The following is an 18,122-nucleotide window of genomic DNA, read 5'->3' as shown; positions in this document are numbered from 1 at the left end:
CCTTGCACGGATGAGGCATAAATGCAATTTTTGTTATGTGCAGTGTCCACACTTGTGTGCCGTGGAGTGCTGTGTCACAATGACAATGGGAGTTGGAGTTTCCCAGTTGGGCTTTCACTTTCTTTGTGCATATAGAAATGGTCGAGTTTCTTCAACATAGCCTTTCTCACATTTAGTTTAATGCATTCATTGCCATTGCACACCTGTTTATCTTGATAGGCTACCTGTACCTGTCTTGATTGGCCGCTGACTTGGCTTGGGAAAACTCTGAAAGAGTCCCTCCTCAATACATAACATACACACGCACAAAACAATTTTGGGCCTCCCTGCAGCCCGGGAAAATTGACCCCTCTGCCCCTCCCTGCAAGTTGTAAGGCCCATATCACTTTTGGTGACTATTTTCTATTATTTCATTGTGTTATAAACTATGAAGTTATGAACAGATAATGGTTAGAGTGAAGAGATGAAAATACTTTGAATGTTAGTATCATATAGGCTACAGGGTGTGCAGAATTATTAGGCATTTTTTTTGTTTCCATATCATCCATTTTATGCATATTTTCCCTCACCAACCTGTATGAACATGAAATCCTATTAGAATAAAGTTCATGGTCATGCACATTAGCAAAACAAGAGAGGGTGTGATAGAAGGAGCCCACCACCATTTATCAGGTGTGCATAATTATTAGGCAACTTTATTTACCTTTAACATTTAGAAGATGTTACAGCGCATCATTAAAACAGCAGAGAGAATCATTGGATGTCAACTATCCACACTTGAGGAGATCCACCATACACGCTGCACAAACAGAGCATTAAACATCCTTAAAGATCACACACACCCTGGTCACAGGCTCTTCACCATGTTACCATCTGGCAGGCGCTTTAGGACTGTGCGTACCCGCACTACGAGAATGAAGGACAGTTTCTATCCTACTGCCATTAGACTTTTGAACTCAATACGTCACCTGCCCCCCCTCAATACTTCAGGACTCTCTATACTGTGAGATGCAGATGGATTTTTATGGGTTTTTATATATTATTTATTTACTGTTAATATATATTTTATTTTGTGGGTTGCTACCAAACAGAATCTCACTGTATAGTGACAATAAAAGCACTCTACTCTACTCTAACTCTGGGAAAATGGGCCACAAAATAGATCTAACAGATTCTGAATAGTCTATTAGCAATTTTGAAGTCTTGCAGAGGGATGTGGCTGTCATGAAATTGCCAAGATTGGTCACGTGATCACAGAACTATAACGCACCATTAGAAAGCCACCTGTATTACAAGAAATGTGTCCACAAAGTAACTGCCAAAGACTGATAAGAATTAAAGGTGTAACTACCAGAAAAGTAATTACCCCACACAGTGCTGTTTTATCCCAGAACTGAAACCTACATTGAGTGTTCAGAAGAACATGGTATTCAGCACACAGAGACATGACCAAGGTATAAAGTTATAGGTAGGCCCTACATATTAATTACACCTGTGACACCAAAGAACCAAGCCAGCTGTATGCTGCTGGACCATTATGGGAAAGGTTTTGGCAATCTCAACTCTTACTACAGGAATCCGAACTAAACACAAAAAGCCTGATGAGATTCTACTCTATAATTTCCTGTAGAACATCAACATCCACTCATTCATTTGCATCAAATCATAATGCTAAATTCTTATCACTGGCGTGATAAAACAGTGAGTAGTTGCAACAGAGGAACACACGACCATGAACTGCCCTTATTGTTGGAATATTTATTTAACGCTGTCCAGTTGAGAAAATTAGAAGAATAAACGTGATGGATCATATTTTAATATTGGTGGCTCATCATTTTAAAATAGAAAAGAAATACATACATAAACACAAATTTGTTCATTTTTCCAGTAAAAAATACTAATGCATGACAATTATTATTCATACAGGTAATATTATCTATGTGTATAGGACAGGTCACAAAACGTAATAGCTGGCCAAATCAAGTCTGGGGTGTGTCCCAAGAAATTCAATATTAAATTATTTTTGTGAGATGTTTGACTTTGAAACACAGTCAAAGAGGACATACTTATGAATGTCAACAGTATGGTGAGGCTGTACCGCACCAAAAGGGAAAAGGTATAGTTTATATTATAATATCAACCTTTGAAGTATTTGGTCTTTTTTTAGTACGCTCCTGAGAATATGGTAATTTTTACATCTCACATGTAAGATTGCAAACGAAAGTAATTCAGTAAAATATAAAACTTTTAGTCAAGGAATATCATTTTAACTTCCTTCAGCACGATAAACAACATAGTTGATTTTTACTCTGGAAAAGCTTATCAGATACATTCATTCAAGAGATGGTGGACAAAGATTGCAATTAACAAGCATCAGGATACACTGTGAAAAAGCACAGTCTCAAGTATGACTAGATTAGAGTTTAGATCTGACAGACTGGGAACACCAGAATCCTCTATACACACAGTCAAATCTGTGTGTATGTGTGTGTGTGTGTGTGTGTGTGTGTGTGTGTGTGTGTGTGTGTGTGTGTGTGTGTGTGTGTGTGTGTGTGTGTGTGTGTGTGCTTACATGTAAACTTGCATACACCAATCCACTGCCAAATGTACCCACATCTCATAACCAACCTTGGGGGTATTCCAAGAACCTGGGTCACCAAGTACACCAGGTTAAGTTAACCTCAGGGTAGTGGTAAATCACCTTATAGAAGAGCCTGTGGTCCTCATTTTCTGAAGTAAATGACACATGTGGGCTATGTATTAGCCGGTTTACCACTTCCTGTAGATTAACTTAGCCAGGTTTATCACTGTTATAAGGTTATCAGGTTCTATCACTGTTATTGGAACACCACCTGTCCCACTGTCCCTTACAGTGGAAGTAACACAACAACCTCCAGCCATCAGCTGTGCCCATGCACAGTTCAACAGTCTGCTAGCTCAAAGAAACAGAGCTACAGTACGTAGAGTCCTTTACTTTCATTACGTTTCACCTACTGCATCCTCCACGATAATCACTTGTACCCGGAATGGCAAATGTGCGTGTGTGTGATGTGCGGCACGACCTTCCCCTTCAACCAACTGTGCATGTGTGCTATTCACAAGCGGTTTTTTTTTTTGCAGTAGAACAGTACTGCTGTTTCTTTTGATACTGAAAAGGCAGTGTCAGTGGTGGTAGGTTATGGGCTTCTATACAAGTGACAACAAATATTTGGCAAAAAGGACTGATAACACAAGGCAGCGGAACAGCACCTGCCGAAAAATAATACCCAAGAAGATGGGAGGCACAATTAAGGGGGAGGGGGGGCAAAGGCAAACATGATAAAGACTGCCTACTGGGGGGTTGCATTCCAAGTCAGTAACTTAGGAAAACTAACCCATGCAAGGTTAACTCAAATGAAGTGGTAAACCTTGTAATAGACTAGTCAGAGTATTCCAAGAAACTGGTTCAGTGGTAAACCAGGTCCAGATAACCTTGAAGTAGTGGCTAAGCCTCCAATAGAAGAGTCTGGAGTCCTCGTTTTCTTCAATTTCATGACCCCTGTGGGGTATTTACATGTATTAGCCTATAGGCACCACTTCCTTTAAGTTTAACCATTGTTCTTTGAATACCCCATTGCATTGTAATAAACTAGCCTTTTGGCTTTGCAAAGGAAATACACCAATAATGCTCCAATACTAGGAGATGTACCACTTGTTTTACAAGTTATACATACCCAGCTAAGTGACTAAACCTATGGTCCGGAAAACATCTCTGTACCGTAAGCAGTAATTTCATGAGATGGTGACATACACAACGAGAAAACACTAATTACAACAACAATAATATAATGACTATCACATAATATTTTATATAGAAATATCTTTTCTTCTTGAGTAGTTATAATAAAAGTGATGTTGTGCAACTGGTCTCTGTCCTATGAGATCTTTCTCTGTCCTATGAGATCCATAGATTAGGGATGGATAAGAAAATATGCTATTTATTTTTTTGTTCCGGTTCTTTTTATACATAATTTAAATATCTTGCATATGGGAGTATTGGTGAGGGAGGTGTCCACCCATGCACTGGCCTCTCCCCTCCTGTGTTCTTGTGGTCTGCCCTGGCCCATTCATCCGTCCGTCTGTCTCTCCGTCCACATGTCTCTCCATCCTCAGCAGCTGCACCCCTCACTGGAGGCGTTGGGTCTGTCCAGTGTTACTGTTACCTGGTCTGGGAAACTGATTGTGTCTTCCTGGGATTCCTGTCAAGGATATGAGTGACAGAGTAAGTAATAAGCAGTAACACAGTCGTCAGCAGTCATGGTTAACTTGGATTTATTAGTTACAAGCCAGTGCCACATATTTCATACATTCCATACATATTGTGGGCAGCCGTGGCCTTAGTGGTTAGAGAGTTTGTCATTCAATCTAGGGGTTGTAGCTTTGAATCCCACCTGACCTCTCCCTACACCTCAAGCCTCAACTGTAACTACATTTATAACTGCAAGTCACTTTGGATGAAATGGTCAACTAAGTGTAATATAATGTCATTATTTCGCTTTCACCTACTGCCTTCACTTTCTCTTTCATGGTTTTCACTTTCTTAATTCCAAATGCCCAGGTTTTACCTCTCGAATTCAACAGGTGATTATCTGGTTTAATGATTACTTGGTTGATTTTCACAGGTAAAACCAGGTCATTTGGAATATGGGGCATTGGATTGTAAGTAATGAATCCAGGATGCTGCCCATTACTGGTAATGAGCTAGTAAGTAAACCTTGGTACAGTAATACAGAACATTTAAAATCACACACTGACTCACCCTATAGAGAGAAACAGATATAAATTGTGAAGCAAATTAAATATAATACCATACACAAATAAAACATTTCCTTCTTTTTTGCTCAATATTTAGCCATTTAAACACAATAGCATTAGTAGATACTAGAGAGAAATGCATATCTGTGAACAGTGAACACAAACCAAGGCAGAAGCGACACTGACCCGTGGAAAATGGGGAAGGTGAATAATAGGTCCAAATTTTGTTTTGTTTAACCTGTGCCAAGATCAGCAGGTCTATCAGGACTGTTTCAGCAGTAACTAACAGCACAGTTAGAAGAACAGCAGTCATGGGTAAGCGGGTTAGGGCGTTAGACTTGTATCCCAAAGGTTGCCAGTTCGACTCTCGACCCACCAGGTTGGTGGTGGGAGTAATTAACCAGTGCTCTCAGTTTCAGGTACCCTGAGCATTGTACCGCGCCACACTGCTCCCTTGGGGTGCCATTGGGGACTGCCCCCTTGCATGGCATGGGTGAGGCATAAATGCAATTTCATCAGTGAGCACTGTGTGCTGTGTATCATTGACAATGGGAGTTGGAGTTTCCCAGTTGGGCTTTCACGTAGCCTCTAAGGGCAGATGAGGTCGCCACCGTGCCTACTCAATTTTTGCTGAAAATACTCAATTACATCATAACAGCATTGCTATGACATTACAGAGAGCCTTAAGTAACAGATTAAGACATAGCCATTACAATTTTGGTGACAGTAAGGTTATGACATGGGCTCTGCACTAAGGGGTAAAACTAAAACTTGTAAAGAAAGGCTGCAAATAAAATATAAAATGCTGCAAAATTAAATAGCTTTTATCCACCCCCAAAAATGTCAGCTTATATTGGCTACTGGACCACCAAGATTTGCAAGATGCCTCATCCTCCATGATTCAATATCAGCCAACAACTACTGCACAAACACACGAATGTAAAACGTTATTTCGTCTCTGTTGCCAATGGCAATTCCACAGACTGGTGACTACACACAAACATGCACTGAAACACTCTTGACATAAAAAGCAGAGAGGCAAACCTGTTAGACCAGGTTCTTGTTTTGTTTAAGTGGCTATTGGATGTTGGCAACGGCATGAGTCAAATGTTGAGCTTACCTGTTTCAGGGCGTTTCGAGCGATGGTCTGGAAAGCTTGGTCGACATTGATGGCTTCTTTGGCACTGGTCTCGAAGTACGGGATGCTGTTCTTGCTCTGACACCACGCCTGGGCACGCTTTGTCGTCACCTGTGATAGAGTGAACACCAGAGAGAGTAGAGAGAGAGAGGTTCCATTGGTCCATTGTTTCCGGGTTCTATTATTGGGGGGGAAATCCCCCTTTAGGCAGACCTAAGGACTGTTCTATTCAATGCTAGGAGCATTATGACACGGCCCTTTAGGCAGACCGGAACCTGGTCATGTTAGGTGCCCATAGAAACCTATTATGTTGGCATATCTCTATATACTTAAAGAATCTCTGGTGAACACGGTATACCTCTCTGAATACAGTACACATGAATTAAGTCTACGTATTCTGCATCAATTCCTTATCCCAGCACACAGACCTTTGAGGTGGATGTTTAATTTACACTTATAAACATTAGTGATTTACAGTTATTTACAGGGTATTGGTTACGGTCCCTGGAGCAATGTGGGGTTAGGTGCCTCGCTCAAGGGCACTTCAGCCATGGCTGGGGCCGTGGGGGAGTAGGGAGAGATAAGTGCGGGATTGGAACTCACATCCATCTGATCATAAGACCACCTCCCTGTCATTACATCACACTTAACTGACACTTTTATCCAAAGGTTACAGATTCACTGATGTTACAAGGTTGTGGTTACATGGGCTCAAAGCACCGTACAGTTATTATTTTCAGGGTATTGGTTACAGTCCCTGGAGCAGTGTGGGTTTAGGTCCCTTGCTCAAGGGCACCTCAGCCAAGGAGGGAGGAGGGGATGAGGGTGGGGATTGAGCCTGCAACCCTGTGATCTACAGTCCAACTCCTTAACCATTAGGCCAAGGCTGCCTTTGTAGACGATGCTTTTATCCAAAGTAACTTACAGTTATTTAACAGTATCGGTTCCAGTTTCTGGAGATAGTATGGGGTTAGGTGTCTTACTCAAGGGCATTATATTGGGTCCACATTACATTGTATGTATTAGATGGGGGATGAATTTGTCCTGGGCGCCGCCAACGCTGTCAGTGGCACTGCAATGACCAGTGGGTGTGGATGGGTGGGTCGGGGATTGGTGGGTTTACAAACCTGCCGATTCTCCAAGTCTATCTTGTTGCCGAGCACCACAAAGGGGAAGTTTTCTGGGTCGCGCGGGCTGGCCTGGATGAGGAACTCATCCCGCCAGCAGTCCAGCGTTTTGAACGTGTTGGGTGCAGTGACATCGTAGACCAGCACACAGCAGTCAGCCCCACGGTAGAAGGCCACACCCAGCGACTGGAAACGCTCCTGACCCGCTGTGTCCCATATCTGACACATGACATCAAATTCAAGATGATAAATGACAGCAACAGTATTTGAATAGTGCATTATCACACAATACCATGGCAAAAAATGATATGCCAAATGATAATTATGACTATAGGGATACAAACATCATGCTGTGGAAACAGCAACACAAACTATTGAAGTGTGCAATTTGACAAATTAGAATGGCAAACCTGCATAGTGACAAGCCTGTCATCCACCATAACTTCCTTGGTGAGGAAATCCGCACCAATTGTTGCTTTGTACTGGTTGCTGAACTTCTTATTTACATACTGGTTCATCAGTGAGGTTTTCCCAACTCTGTAAATATCAGACGTGAGGATGATGATGATGATGACACACTCAACAGTTCACTGTGTGTGTATTTGCTTTTCAATCAACTGAACAGTCAAAATCTATCTCGTCAACATCACTCACCCAGAATCCCCAAGAATGATGACTTTCAAGAGGACCTTCTTTCTCGAAGACATGACGGACGCAGCTAATACATCAAGAGAAACATTATTAGGGTCTTTCGCTACACCTATGCTTTCATTACAGCTGCATGACACATTTGTAACCATTACAGCACAAACATAGAATCCCTTTCACTCAGACTGTTTTGTTGCAGACTCTGCCGCAGAGAAAATGACAGGGGGAACCATCCCTGCAATTTGGCACAGTTCAACTGTAAGCTGAACCCGTACCCATTAAATCGAAAGATTTTAGAAATATGTTAATACATCTATTTTTTTCCAGAGACGAAGACTGCAACATAATATCCACAATGTGGCTACCTGTCCACTTAGCGATTAGTTCAGGAGCTAACTTGGCGCAAGAGAAAAATATGACCAAACCAAAGCTTTGCGGTAACAGAATCTTATAAACATCTTACAACGTCAATCAGTGGCCTATTATGGTAAGGCGGGTATTAATAGTCTTTTTCTTAACAACGTTATATTAGTTGCTGCATAGCTAGGTGGCAATATTTTCCAGTAAACTTGTGAATTTTGAAAATGTACCTTTTCTTTCAGGATTCTACTGCTCCGATGATGACACCGTCGTAAAAGAAGAGGTGAACACGCTTTACGCGTAACTATCTGTCCAAGGCACAATACCGTTTTACAGAATTTGGGGTTTAAAACCGCTGGCGAAATATGTTAAAACTGCCAGCCAGTAACATCCGCTTTTGTTGTGCTTGCTTGCTTCAATATGGCTGGGAAGTCACGGGGTTTTGACGTTGCATTGCAAAGGCCAGCCCATTTTGACAGGAAGCCAGACACCCAATTCACCAATGGGTTTATGAAAATGTATGCTTGTTGCTTCCCCCCCCCCAAATTCCTAGAATGTGTTCCAACTGCTTAAGCATCATAAATTCACACCAAATCCAAATAGAATCCACAATTATTAATCAACATTCTGGGCACAGGGAAACAGGATTTCAGGAATTTTATTTGATATCCAGTTTGGCTATTTACATGTTTACAATCATAGTTCAATACATGATGATACATACAAAACAAAGCTATCTCCGTAGAACAATGTACTGCAATATTGCAGCTTTTAAAGTGTAATGTTTTCTTGCACTGGTGAAAGTGTTTTCTCAAAGCAGTCAGTCATCGTCTCCAATTCAGGTCTTCTTCAGGTTCAAAAGTCATCGTCATCACAGATGTCAAGGTAAACATCAAATGCTTCACGGTTACAGTTTCCATCAGGCGTGAAGACATACTTGTGGAATGTCCCGTCAACACATATAGCTGGGTAAACATGAAAAGAGTAAATTAATTTACATCACACCGCAAATGTTTTTGTTTTAGACATTTGGCTTGAGATATCAACTGACTGGCTTATAACAATTTTGGCTGTTGTGGCACTTTTGGATGTTGTGTGAACGCCAGCATAAAGTCACATTTGGTACAAAATCATAGCTACCTACACAACCACAATGCAATTGGTTTCAGCCAGCCAGACAATTTCACAAACAAAAGTTAAAGTGAAAGCCGAAAGCTTGAACAACCCCATAAACTCACCAATGACAGAGTTCACATTTTTGGATGTGTTCTTCCCAAAAGCGCAGATGCAGGCACATTCGGCTGGCACGGTGAAGCTGGCAAGGGACCACTGGCTGTCCACGTACTGCCCTATCACTGGACCAACCTTTCCCACTCTGGCCAGCCTAGGGAAGACAACCAAATTCATTACTACATGCGTCAACTGGAAGCATCGACCAGATGGCACGATTCAAACAAGAGCAATCATAGAAATCTCCGGGGGGCCAGGTAACAACAATTGAATGTATAATGTAAGCACTATTTTCAGATCAACTGAAAAATAGACATGTTCCAAGCTGCATACATTGATCTTAATGTGTTGGTTATATCTTCAGTGTATTTATGACCATATCAATATGATCATCCCTATCCCAGCAATATACAGAAAATGTAGAACAAAGTAGAATGTAGAAAAACGCCATGCAACAAATGGCTTCATTATTGTTAGGGTTTTGTTTCAGAGTATTTTGGAGCATGTTCTCATCATGCTTTCCTATTGTGTATTTTAATATTGTGTATTTAGCAGATGAAGCCTTACGCAGAGCGGCGGTTCAGCTTGGTGTCCTTCAGAGCAAAGATGTGCACAGTGCCCTTGTCGCTGGAGGCACAGAGGAAGGAGGAATCATGGCTGAAGTTGATGCTGTGGAAACAATGGTTAGAGGTTTGGTTAGAATGTAATAATGTTGTAATATGCTTGATTTATGAGTATGGGCAGTCATGGGTAAGCGGTTAGGGCGTCAGACTTGTAGCCCAAAGGTTGCCTGTTCGACTCCCGACCCGCCAGGTTGGTGGGGGAAGTAAGTAATTAACCAGTGTTCTCACCCATCCTCCTCCATGACTGAGGTACCCTGACCCTAAGGGTTTGACTCATGGCCTTTAGGACATGGTATCCTTCTGACCTGTCCCCATTATGTTGAAAAATCATAGGGATTTTAAGCAACATCAGTGGAGTTGCATTAACCTTCCCTTGCCATACGTAAGCTCCAGTTCAAAATTTCATTCCACCTTACCCCACCCTCCACCCCTTTCTGGATATTAATTTGTCTGCGACTGACAACAGTACCAGTAGAGGGTGGCAGGGTCTGTCCCTCTGCGCAGCTCCACCAGCTTGTCCCGGGTGGTGGTGTCGAAGAGGCGGATGAGGGTGCCCTTGCGGGAGGCGGAGGCCGCCACGCTGCCAGGCTGGTTGAGCGCCAAGCAGGCGATCTCACTCTGGTGGGCGTTGATGGTGAAAGGCGCGGAGGATGTCCCTGGCTTGGTGTTCGACAGGTCCTGTGTTTGACAGTTGAGCACGAGAGGATGTCAGCTTCAATCAGGATGGTTTTGTTCGTGATGAAGCAGTGATGCTTTTGCTAGGCAGCCCACATGCACACTTTGCCAGTTTGATGCATTCTGGTTAGAATTTTCTGAATGACTACAATTTTCCAATGACTAAATGGCATCGTCCACCATCTATTCACTATCTATGATTGGTCTGAAGAATTTTGCTGAACAACAGTGCAAATTATAAGAGCAACAAACATTTCAGTGTCTCATATCCCTTTTGTTTTCAGTGGTGTGCAAGTGACTCCATAATACACTATGTTGGACAGTGCGTTCATCAGGTGGAAACCGTATTCAATTATTAAATGCTTGCATGTGACTTACAGTAGGTCTATTAACCTTGTGTCCAGTGGCCTGGTTGTACCGTTGCAAACCAACACATGTTCTAGTCACGCCATTGAGAAATTGGATAACATGTGCAAGCCACGTTTGCATATTACTATGAATTGTATGTTACAAAGTAAGAATAAATGATTACTTACCACGAGCTGTAAGCTGCCACACTTGTGTCCAGGGAAAACAAGCAACTGCTTCTCAAGGCTAGGGCATAGGTCACACAAACCTGGAGGTAAGCAGAAAGGTGTGAAAAAAGTATTAGCAAAAAGTTCTTCAAAATAAGAGAGGTTTGCGTGGTTTTTAACACAAGGTAATAAGTGAATGCCAAAGTTTTCCTCTGCATTTTACAGTTAAGGCGGCCACCATGACAAAGGCCTACCACCTTGAAAAGATGAAGATTTTGTACTGTAAATATCACTTTCAAAGTTTTACATCAATTAGGTAGTTATTTTCAGGGTTTTTTATATCGTATTTTATATGAAAGGGCACAATATAACATTTTCAATCATGAGAGCCACATGTCTCTGATTACCAGCTAACCCCCACACACCTTGTCTAACAAAATGTTCTGCAGGAAACACTGAATGTTATTGAGGTGGTTTCTCCATACCTTTTGGATTGTCTCTGGTGTCAAATTCAAACAGCTTTGTAGGGTTCTCAGGGAAGCTGTACACATATATTTTGTTTTTCAGGACAATGATGATCCTGAAAATGAGCAAAGAAAAGGACAAGTCTTGGTTGTTTACTTGTAGTATGCAAAATAGTAGAGTACTTTACAAATACAAATGTGAAAATGTATACTGCAGAGCCTATTCAATAAAATGGTGAAATTAGATTTCATGGGGAAAAAAATATTGCTTACTTGTCATGTCTCATACGGACAGAGAGCACAGGCTTTGTGAAAGTGAATTCCAAAACCAATTTGTCCTTGGCATCTCTAGACTCTCGTGCATCATCCCAGATAAGCACTAGTTGAGGATGCAAATTAGATCATTTTATTTGATGAAATAATATGAAATAGCACAACATAGGTTTTGCAACAGCCTAATGTAATACTCAGCTTATTTCCCAATGGGACACTGTCAACAAACAATATCACTAAGGTCCACACTAAAGGGATGGAAATTAATTAGCACTTTTACCTGAAATCTCTGAAAATTTGGGGTTCACACCTCCTCCGACGACAGCCAGCAAGTTTGAGCGATGAAGCATAGAGCAAAGAGCAACACTTCCAACCTGTTCATGATCTGAAATTCAAATGATAATATATTTTTAAGGCCAGTCAGTCCAGTATTCTCGTGTAAGTTGAGTGCCACAATAAGAATCATTGCACTTTTACATCTTACCAAGATGTCCTTTTTCCATCAGGGGCTCAACATTATAAATGCGGACACCTGTCTCCATTGCACAACAGAAGCAACCTGAGAACGTTAACAAAATCATGAAAAGGAGAACAGCATTGTCATACAAGAAAAAAAATACAGGGAAACCAACAACCTCACATGACACAGGAATCAGCATATAGAAATTAGATAATATATAAAAGGTAAAAACAAAAAACAAAGAGGGAAGAAGAAGAAGGAAAAAAAGAAGAAGACATAATAGCCTACAGTACAGTATGCAGCTAGAAAATACATTATACTCACTCTGATCTTGATTAAACTGGAGACTGTTCACTCCTCTCTGTTGGGCCATTTTTATGTGTTGATGGTAGCTTCTATCAAAACCAAAAACTTCTGGGCCTGTCTGTGTTCAAGCCACAGCTACAACTAATTTCTGCTGTAGATCACCTTCTGAGGAACAGAAAAGAAAGTAACGTTAAATGTAACTTGTTTGTGTGATTTGATACTATCACTGACTATGTTATACTTGAACATATAGCATATCGTATGATTATGTAGATAGTAAAGCAGCGCTCTCCACCAATTTCCCATGCTAGCTAGCTTGCCTTGAAAACACAACAAGAAAAGATGAGATCCTTAGCACAACAACACGTTCTACACTGTATCGAAACCAATTCCGTGACACTCACCGATAAGAAGACAGAAAAGACAGCTTCATACTTAAGATAACATAGCGATAAAAGTGTTTTAAAAGACGCTAAGAAATTAAAACCTGGTAATGTTTTTCTGCGACATTTGGGTGCTATTGTTGTTGTTTATCTGAAATGTGACGTAGAATGGCATTTGCACATGTCCGGTTACGTCACAGATTTTCCTTGTTCTGCGGTGCAATACTAGTTCAGTAACTTTGCTGCCTCCTGCTGTCGTGGAGATTTAATTGCTCAACTTCTTCCAGTGGGTGATGAGAGGCTGGTAGTGGAGTCGTAGGCCTGTGCAATTTTTCTCAGTCATTTCAAATTGGTGTTAAAGTTTGGTTTTCACTTCCAAGTTGAAGTTTAGGGTCTATAGATCAATTTGGGTCCGAGTGTCAAACACACAGATAACAAAATGGCCTGCGGGGGGCGCTCTAAAATATATAAACTGCTATAACTTTTTCAAAGTCACGTCCCTGTGCACAACCACTTGTCCAGGTGCTGGTGATGTGCAGTAAGAGTAATCCAAGTAAATGAAAGATGAATCACCGCACACTGGTATCTTTGCTTGTAGTTTATTTGGTGAACAACGCGTTTCGCGAGGCTACTGCTTCATCAGGTTCACTCTGACATTACGCATGTCACCCAAAGGTGATAAGGGTGATTACCTGGTCACATGACCTCACCCACATTCAACCACTCCACCCATTTAAGTGCTAGACAACACCCAATACTGGTTTAGGTATGTATATTATCACATCCTACCATTTAAATTACTATACAATTCTCATGCATTTTACCAGATAAATATGCTCACATCCCTGATATGTGTATCTGTAATCATATCCACATAGAGTTCATACAATGCATATCGCTCCTCAGATGCAGGTTCGGGCCATTAGTAAATAAAAACACATGATATCAAAGTGCAAAAGTGCTAATCCCAATGTGCAAAAAATCACAGTATAATCAAAATCCTTTCTCCAAAAAAAAATGTCCATATTGTAGTAGGTCTCTCATCCAGTCCGACATATTCATTTTTACATGACATATCCAACTCCTGAAGCAGGTTCATTAGTCAACAATAGTTCAAGTGACAATCTTGATGTGGCATAGGCCCATCCATTAAAAAAGGACATTTACAGTGTGCAATTCAGCAGTGCATGCATGTTACAAGAATACACTGAGGTCCTGTAATTCATTTAAACCATGGGGTTCTACTGTGTTCAGTTCGTGTATCCAGTAGGCCTCTCTCTGCAAAAGTTGCTTAATTATATTGCCCCCTCTTGGTTTTTGTTGTATGCGTTCTATACCTATGAATTTCAGGGAAGCGGCTGATCCATGATTTTTTTTCTTTATAGTGCCTAGCTATAGCATAATCCATGTTTCCGTTTCGTATTGCCCCTTTGTGTTCAGCAATTCTTAGTTTTAAATTACGCTTAGTTTGGCCAATGTACATCAATCCACATGGGCATTTTAACATGTATACCACATGTGTCGAGAGGCAATTGATGAACTCTTTTATGGGATATTTCTTCCCAGAGTGGGGATGACCGAATGTTTTTGTGTCAAATGTATGTGAGCAATGAGCACATTTCCCACATCTGTAGTTTCCATGTATCCCTTTGGCCAGCCAAGTCTTTTTGGGGGTCTCCATGTAGGTAGAACTAACCACCATGTCTTTAATATTTCTCCCTCTTTTAAAACAGAAACGAGGTGGCAGTGATGATAGATGGTGTAGACTAGGGTCACATTTTAAGATTTGCCAGTGTTTTCTGATGATCCGCTGGACCTGCTTTGATGCGGTTGAGTATTCAGAAACAAAAGTCACTCTGTTTTCAGTGTTTTTGGGTGTGGGGTTAAGTAATGATGCTCTGTCCCTCCTGTGGGCCTTTTCTGCAGCTTGATTAATTAGCGAGTCATCATACCCCCTTTCCCTAAAGCGTTGAGACATTTCATTAGCCTTAACTCCATAGTCATTCTCATCACTACATATCCTCCGTAATCTCACAAATTGTCCATATGGAATGTTTTGAATGGTATGATCAGGGTGGAAACTCGAAGCGTGTAAGATAGTATTTCTATCCGTCGTTTTTCTGTAAATAGAAGTTTCCAGTTTTTTGTCAGCATTTACAGATATCAGCAGATCTAAAAAATGTATTTTTTCACTGTCATATTCCATGGTGAATTTCAAAGTTGGATATGTTCCATTTATATGTTCATTAAATTTAAATAAGTCATCTTCAGTACCTACAAACACCACTAGGATGTCATCAATAAATCTTTTGTACAGTAAAATGTTGTCAAAAAAAGGATTGTTGTTAAAAATGTTTCTCTCTTCCCATAAACCCATGTACAAATTGGCATAATTAGGCGCAAAAGGGGAGCCCATGCTTGTCCCTTGAGTTTGCAAGTAAAATTTGTTGTTAAACATGAAGTAATTTGATTTTAAAATAAACTCAGTTAGCTCCATCAACAATTCGACAGGGAGGGTATCTTTCTTAGGTGTCAAATAAAAGTTCAAAGCCTCAAGCCCCCCCACATGGGGGATGTTGGTATATAAGCTTTCCACGTCAAATGTTGCTAAAAAAGTCTTATCCGGTACATAAATGTCACTTAAAAGTTTCAAAACATCAGTAGTGTCAGACACATACGATGGAAGGCATGTCACAATTTCCTTTAAGAAATGGTCAACATATTGGCTCAAATTTTCAGTAAGGGAGTCTTCACTAGCCACAATGGGTCTTCCTGGAGGATTGTCCAATCTTTTGTGTATTTTTGGTAACAGGTAGAAGACAGGTGTCACAGGATGTTCACTCTTTAGAAAGTCAAACTGACTCTTAGTGAGCCAGTTGTTTTCCAATGCATTATTTAGTATGGTGTCACGCTCATTCATATATGTGTCCACAGGATTCTGTCCCAGCTGTTCATAGAAGTTAGGATCAGTTAACTGTCTCATAGCTTCAGCCACATAATCCTTTGTATTTTGTAAAACGATTCCGCCACCTTTGTCAGCAGATTTCAGAATGATGTCAGTATTTTCCTTTAGCTCATTTAAGGCTTTTCTTTCAGGTACAGTAATGTTGTATTTGGTCTTTTTATTTGCAACAGAAATGGTTTTGTCAATGTCTTTTTCAACTAGTTTGGCAAAGGTGGCCAAAGTGGCATTGGGGGCGCCAGGAGGCATGAAAGTGGACTTTTTCTTAAACTTATCAAAGACATATGGGTCAACACTACCGGTGGATTCTCCCATTGCTTTGGCATGGAAAAAGTGTTTTAAGTGTAACTGTCTGAAAAACTTGTATGAATCCACCTTCAATTTAAATGCATTTACTTTATTTGTAGGGACGAAAGACAGTCCGCGGCTCAGTGCCTTTACCTGCGGGGTTGTCAAAGGGTAGTCCGAGATGTTTATAACCGTGTTCAGGTCCGGTTCAGGCTCCTCGTGAACCGATTTGGATCCCGACTTCTGCCTTTTGCCCCTCCTCGTCCTTTTCTGTATGTGTGGCCTCCTCTCTGTCCTAAAAAAGGCCCATCGGTGGAAGAAGACGCACTGCTGCTGCCTTGGTCGCTTGTCTCCGCCTCGCTGGTCAGGAGCAGGTGTCGCTCTTTCTGTCTCTGTTCTCCTCTGCGATGTCCCCCGCGCTGTCCACCGCGCTGTCCACTGCGCTGGCCTCTCGTCTGCGGTTTCTGTTGTCTGCGCTTATCCCATTTGTACACCGATCCTCTTCTGTAGTCCTCGGCATCTCTTTCATATTTCTCTATTTTGAACGCTTTCAGCTCATCTTCAAATTTAGCCAATCCCTCTTTTATGGCTTCCTCCAATTTGGCGACCTGTGTTGTGTCTGGAGTGTTGATTTCGGTTTTTAATTCTTGTATCTCCGTCATCACTTTTTCTGCGTCTTTCTTAGTTTGTTCTATGATCAGCAAAGTCAAGTCTAATGAGCATTTATTAAGGATTCTTTCCCACTTATTCATAAACTCGGTGTCACCCTTGCCGAGTGCTGGCTTTTTGTATATGCGTAACCCCCTCGGTATTTGCTTTTTACGCCAATATTCGGAAAGCGCAATGCCATGCCATTTTAGGCGAATGTTCTTCTCCTCTAAATAAATCAGTTGGCTTTTCTGATCTTCATGATAGAAATGTGCATTGTCTCTCTGATGTTCTCCAAACAACGATTGTTGTGAGATTATACTTTGCGCTTCAGCGTCATCGAAGGAGAAGCACACAGTTTGGTTCAGGTGCTCATTAGTCATCTTGTTGGCGTGCGACAGGTAACAAAACTCACTGCGAAGTTTCCAATGTAGTACTCAAAGTCACGTCCCTGTGCACAACCACTTGTCCAGGTGCTGGTGATGTGCAGTAAGAGTAATCCAAGTAAATGAAAGATGAATCACCGCACACTGGTATACCAGGTGTGCTTCTCCTTCGATGACGCTGAAGCGCAAAGTATAATCTCACAACAATCGTTGTTTGGAGAACATCAGAGAGACAATGCACATTTCTATCATGAAGATCAGAAAAGCCAACTGATTTATTTAGAGGAGAAGAACATTCGCCTAAAATGGCATGGCATTGCGCTTTCCGAATATTGGCGTAAAAAGCAAATACCGAGGGGGTTACGCATATACAAAAAGCCAGCACTCGGCAAGGGTGACACCGAGTTTATGAATAAGTGGGAAAGAATCCTTAATAAATGCTCATTAGACTTGACTTTGCTGATCATAGAACAAACTAAGAAAGACGCAGAAAAAGTGATGACGGAGATACAAGAATTAAAAACCGAAATCAACACTCCAGACACAACACAGGTCGCCAAATTGGAGGAAGCCATAAAAGAGGGATTGGCTAAATTTGAAGATGAGCTGAAAGCGTTCAAAATAGAGAAATATGAAAGAGATGCCGAGGACTACAGAAGAGGATCGGTGTACAAATGGGATAAGCGCAGACAACAGAAACCGCAGACGAGAGGCCAGCGCAGTGGACAGCGCGGTGGACAGCGCGGGGGACATCGCAGAGGAGAACAGAGACAGAAAGAGCGACACCTGCTCCTGACCAGCGAGGCGGAGACAAGCGACCAAGGCAGCAGCAGTGCGTCTTC

The 18,122-nt window shown here is 41.4% G+C and overlaps 2 protein-coding genes across 2 annotated transcripts; both read right to left on the bottom strand.

Moving 5' to 3' along the window:
- Positions 1-3,994: 3,994 nt before the first annotated feature.
- Positions 3,995-8,490, bottom strand: zgc:100918 (Ras-related protein rab7-like). Its single transcript, XM_063210042.1, has 6 exons — positions 8,298-8,490; positions 7,714-7,777; positions 7,470-7,596; positions 7,060-7,278; positions 5,915-6,043; positions 3,995-4,238 (listed from the first exon to the last, which is right to left on the bottom strand). The coding sequence occupies exons 2-6, from the start codon at positions 7,764-7,766 to the stop codon at positions 4,149-4,151; spliced, it is 618 nt and encodes a 205-aa protein (XP_063066112.1). The 5' UTR covers positions 7,767-7,777; positions 8,298-8,490; the 3' UTR covers positions 3,995-4,148.
- Positions 8,491-8,708: 218 nt separating this feature from the next.
- wdr45 (WD repeat domain 45) lies at positions 8,709-13,170 on the bottom strand. The gene is made up of 11 exons (XM_063211210.1): positions 13,018-13,170; positions 12,632-12,778; positions 12,332-12,406; positions 12,128-12,232; positions 11,848-11,953; positions 11,596-11,690; positions 11,132-11,211; positions 10,390-10,598; positions 9,865-9,966; positions 9,306-9,451; positions 8,709-9,032 (listed from the first exon to the last, which is right to left on the bottom strand). The coding sequence occupies exons 2-11, from the start codon at positions 12,678-12,680 to the stop codon at positions 8,923-8,925; spliced, it is 1,077 nt and encodes a 358-aa protein (XP_063067280.1). The 5' UTR covers positions 12,681-12,778; positions 13,018-13,170; the 3' UTR covers positions 8,709-8,922.
- Positions 13,171-18,122: the final 4,952 nt, after the last annotated feature.

Source organism: Engraulis encrasicolus, chromosome 11 (genome assembly GCF_034702125.1).
Source record: "Engraulis encrasicolus isolate BLACKSEA-1 chromosome 11, IST_EnEncr_1.0, whole genome shotgun sequence".
NCBI lineage: Eukaryota > Metazoa > Chordata > Actinopteri > Clupeiformes > Engraulidae > Engraulis > Engraulis encrasicolus.
This window is presented reverse-complemented; position numbering and strand designations above follow the sequence as displayed.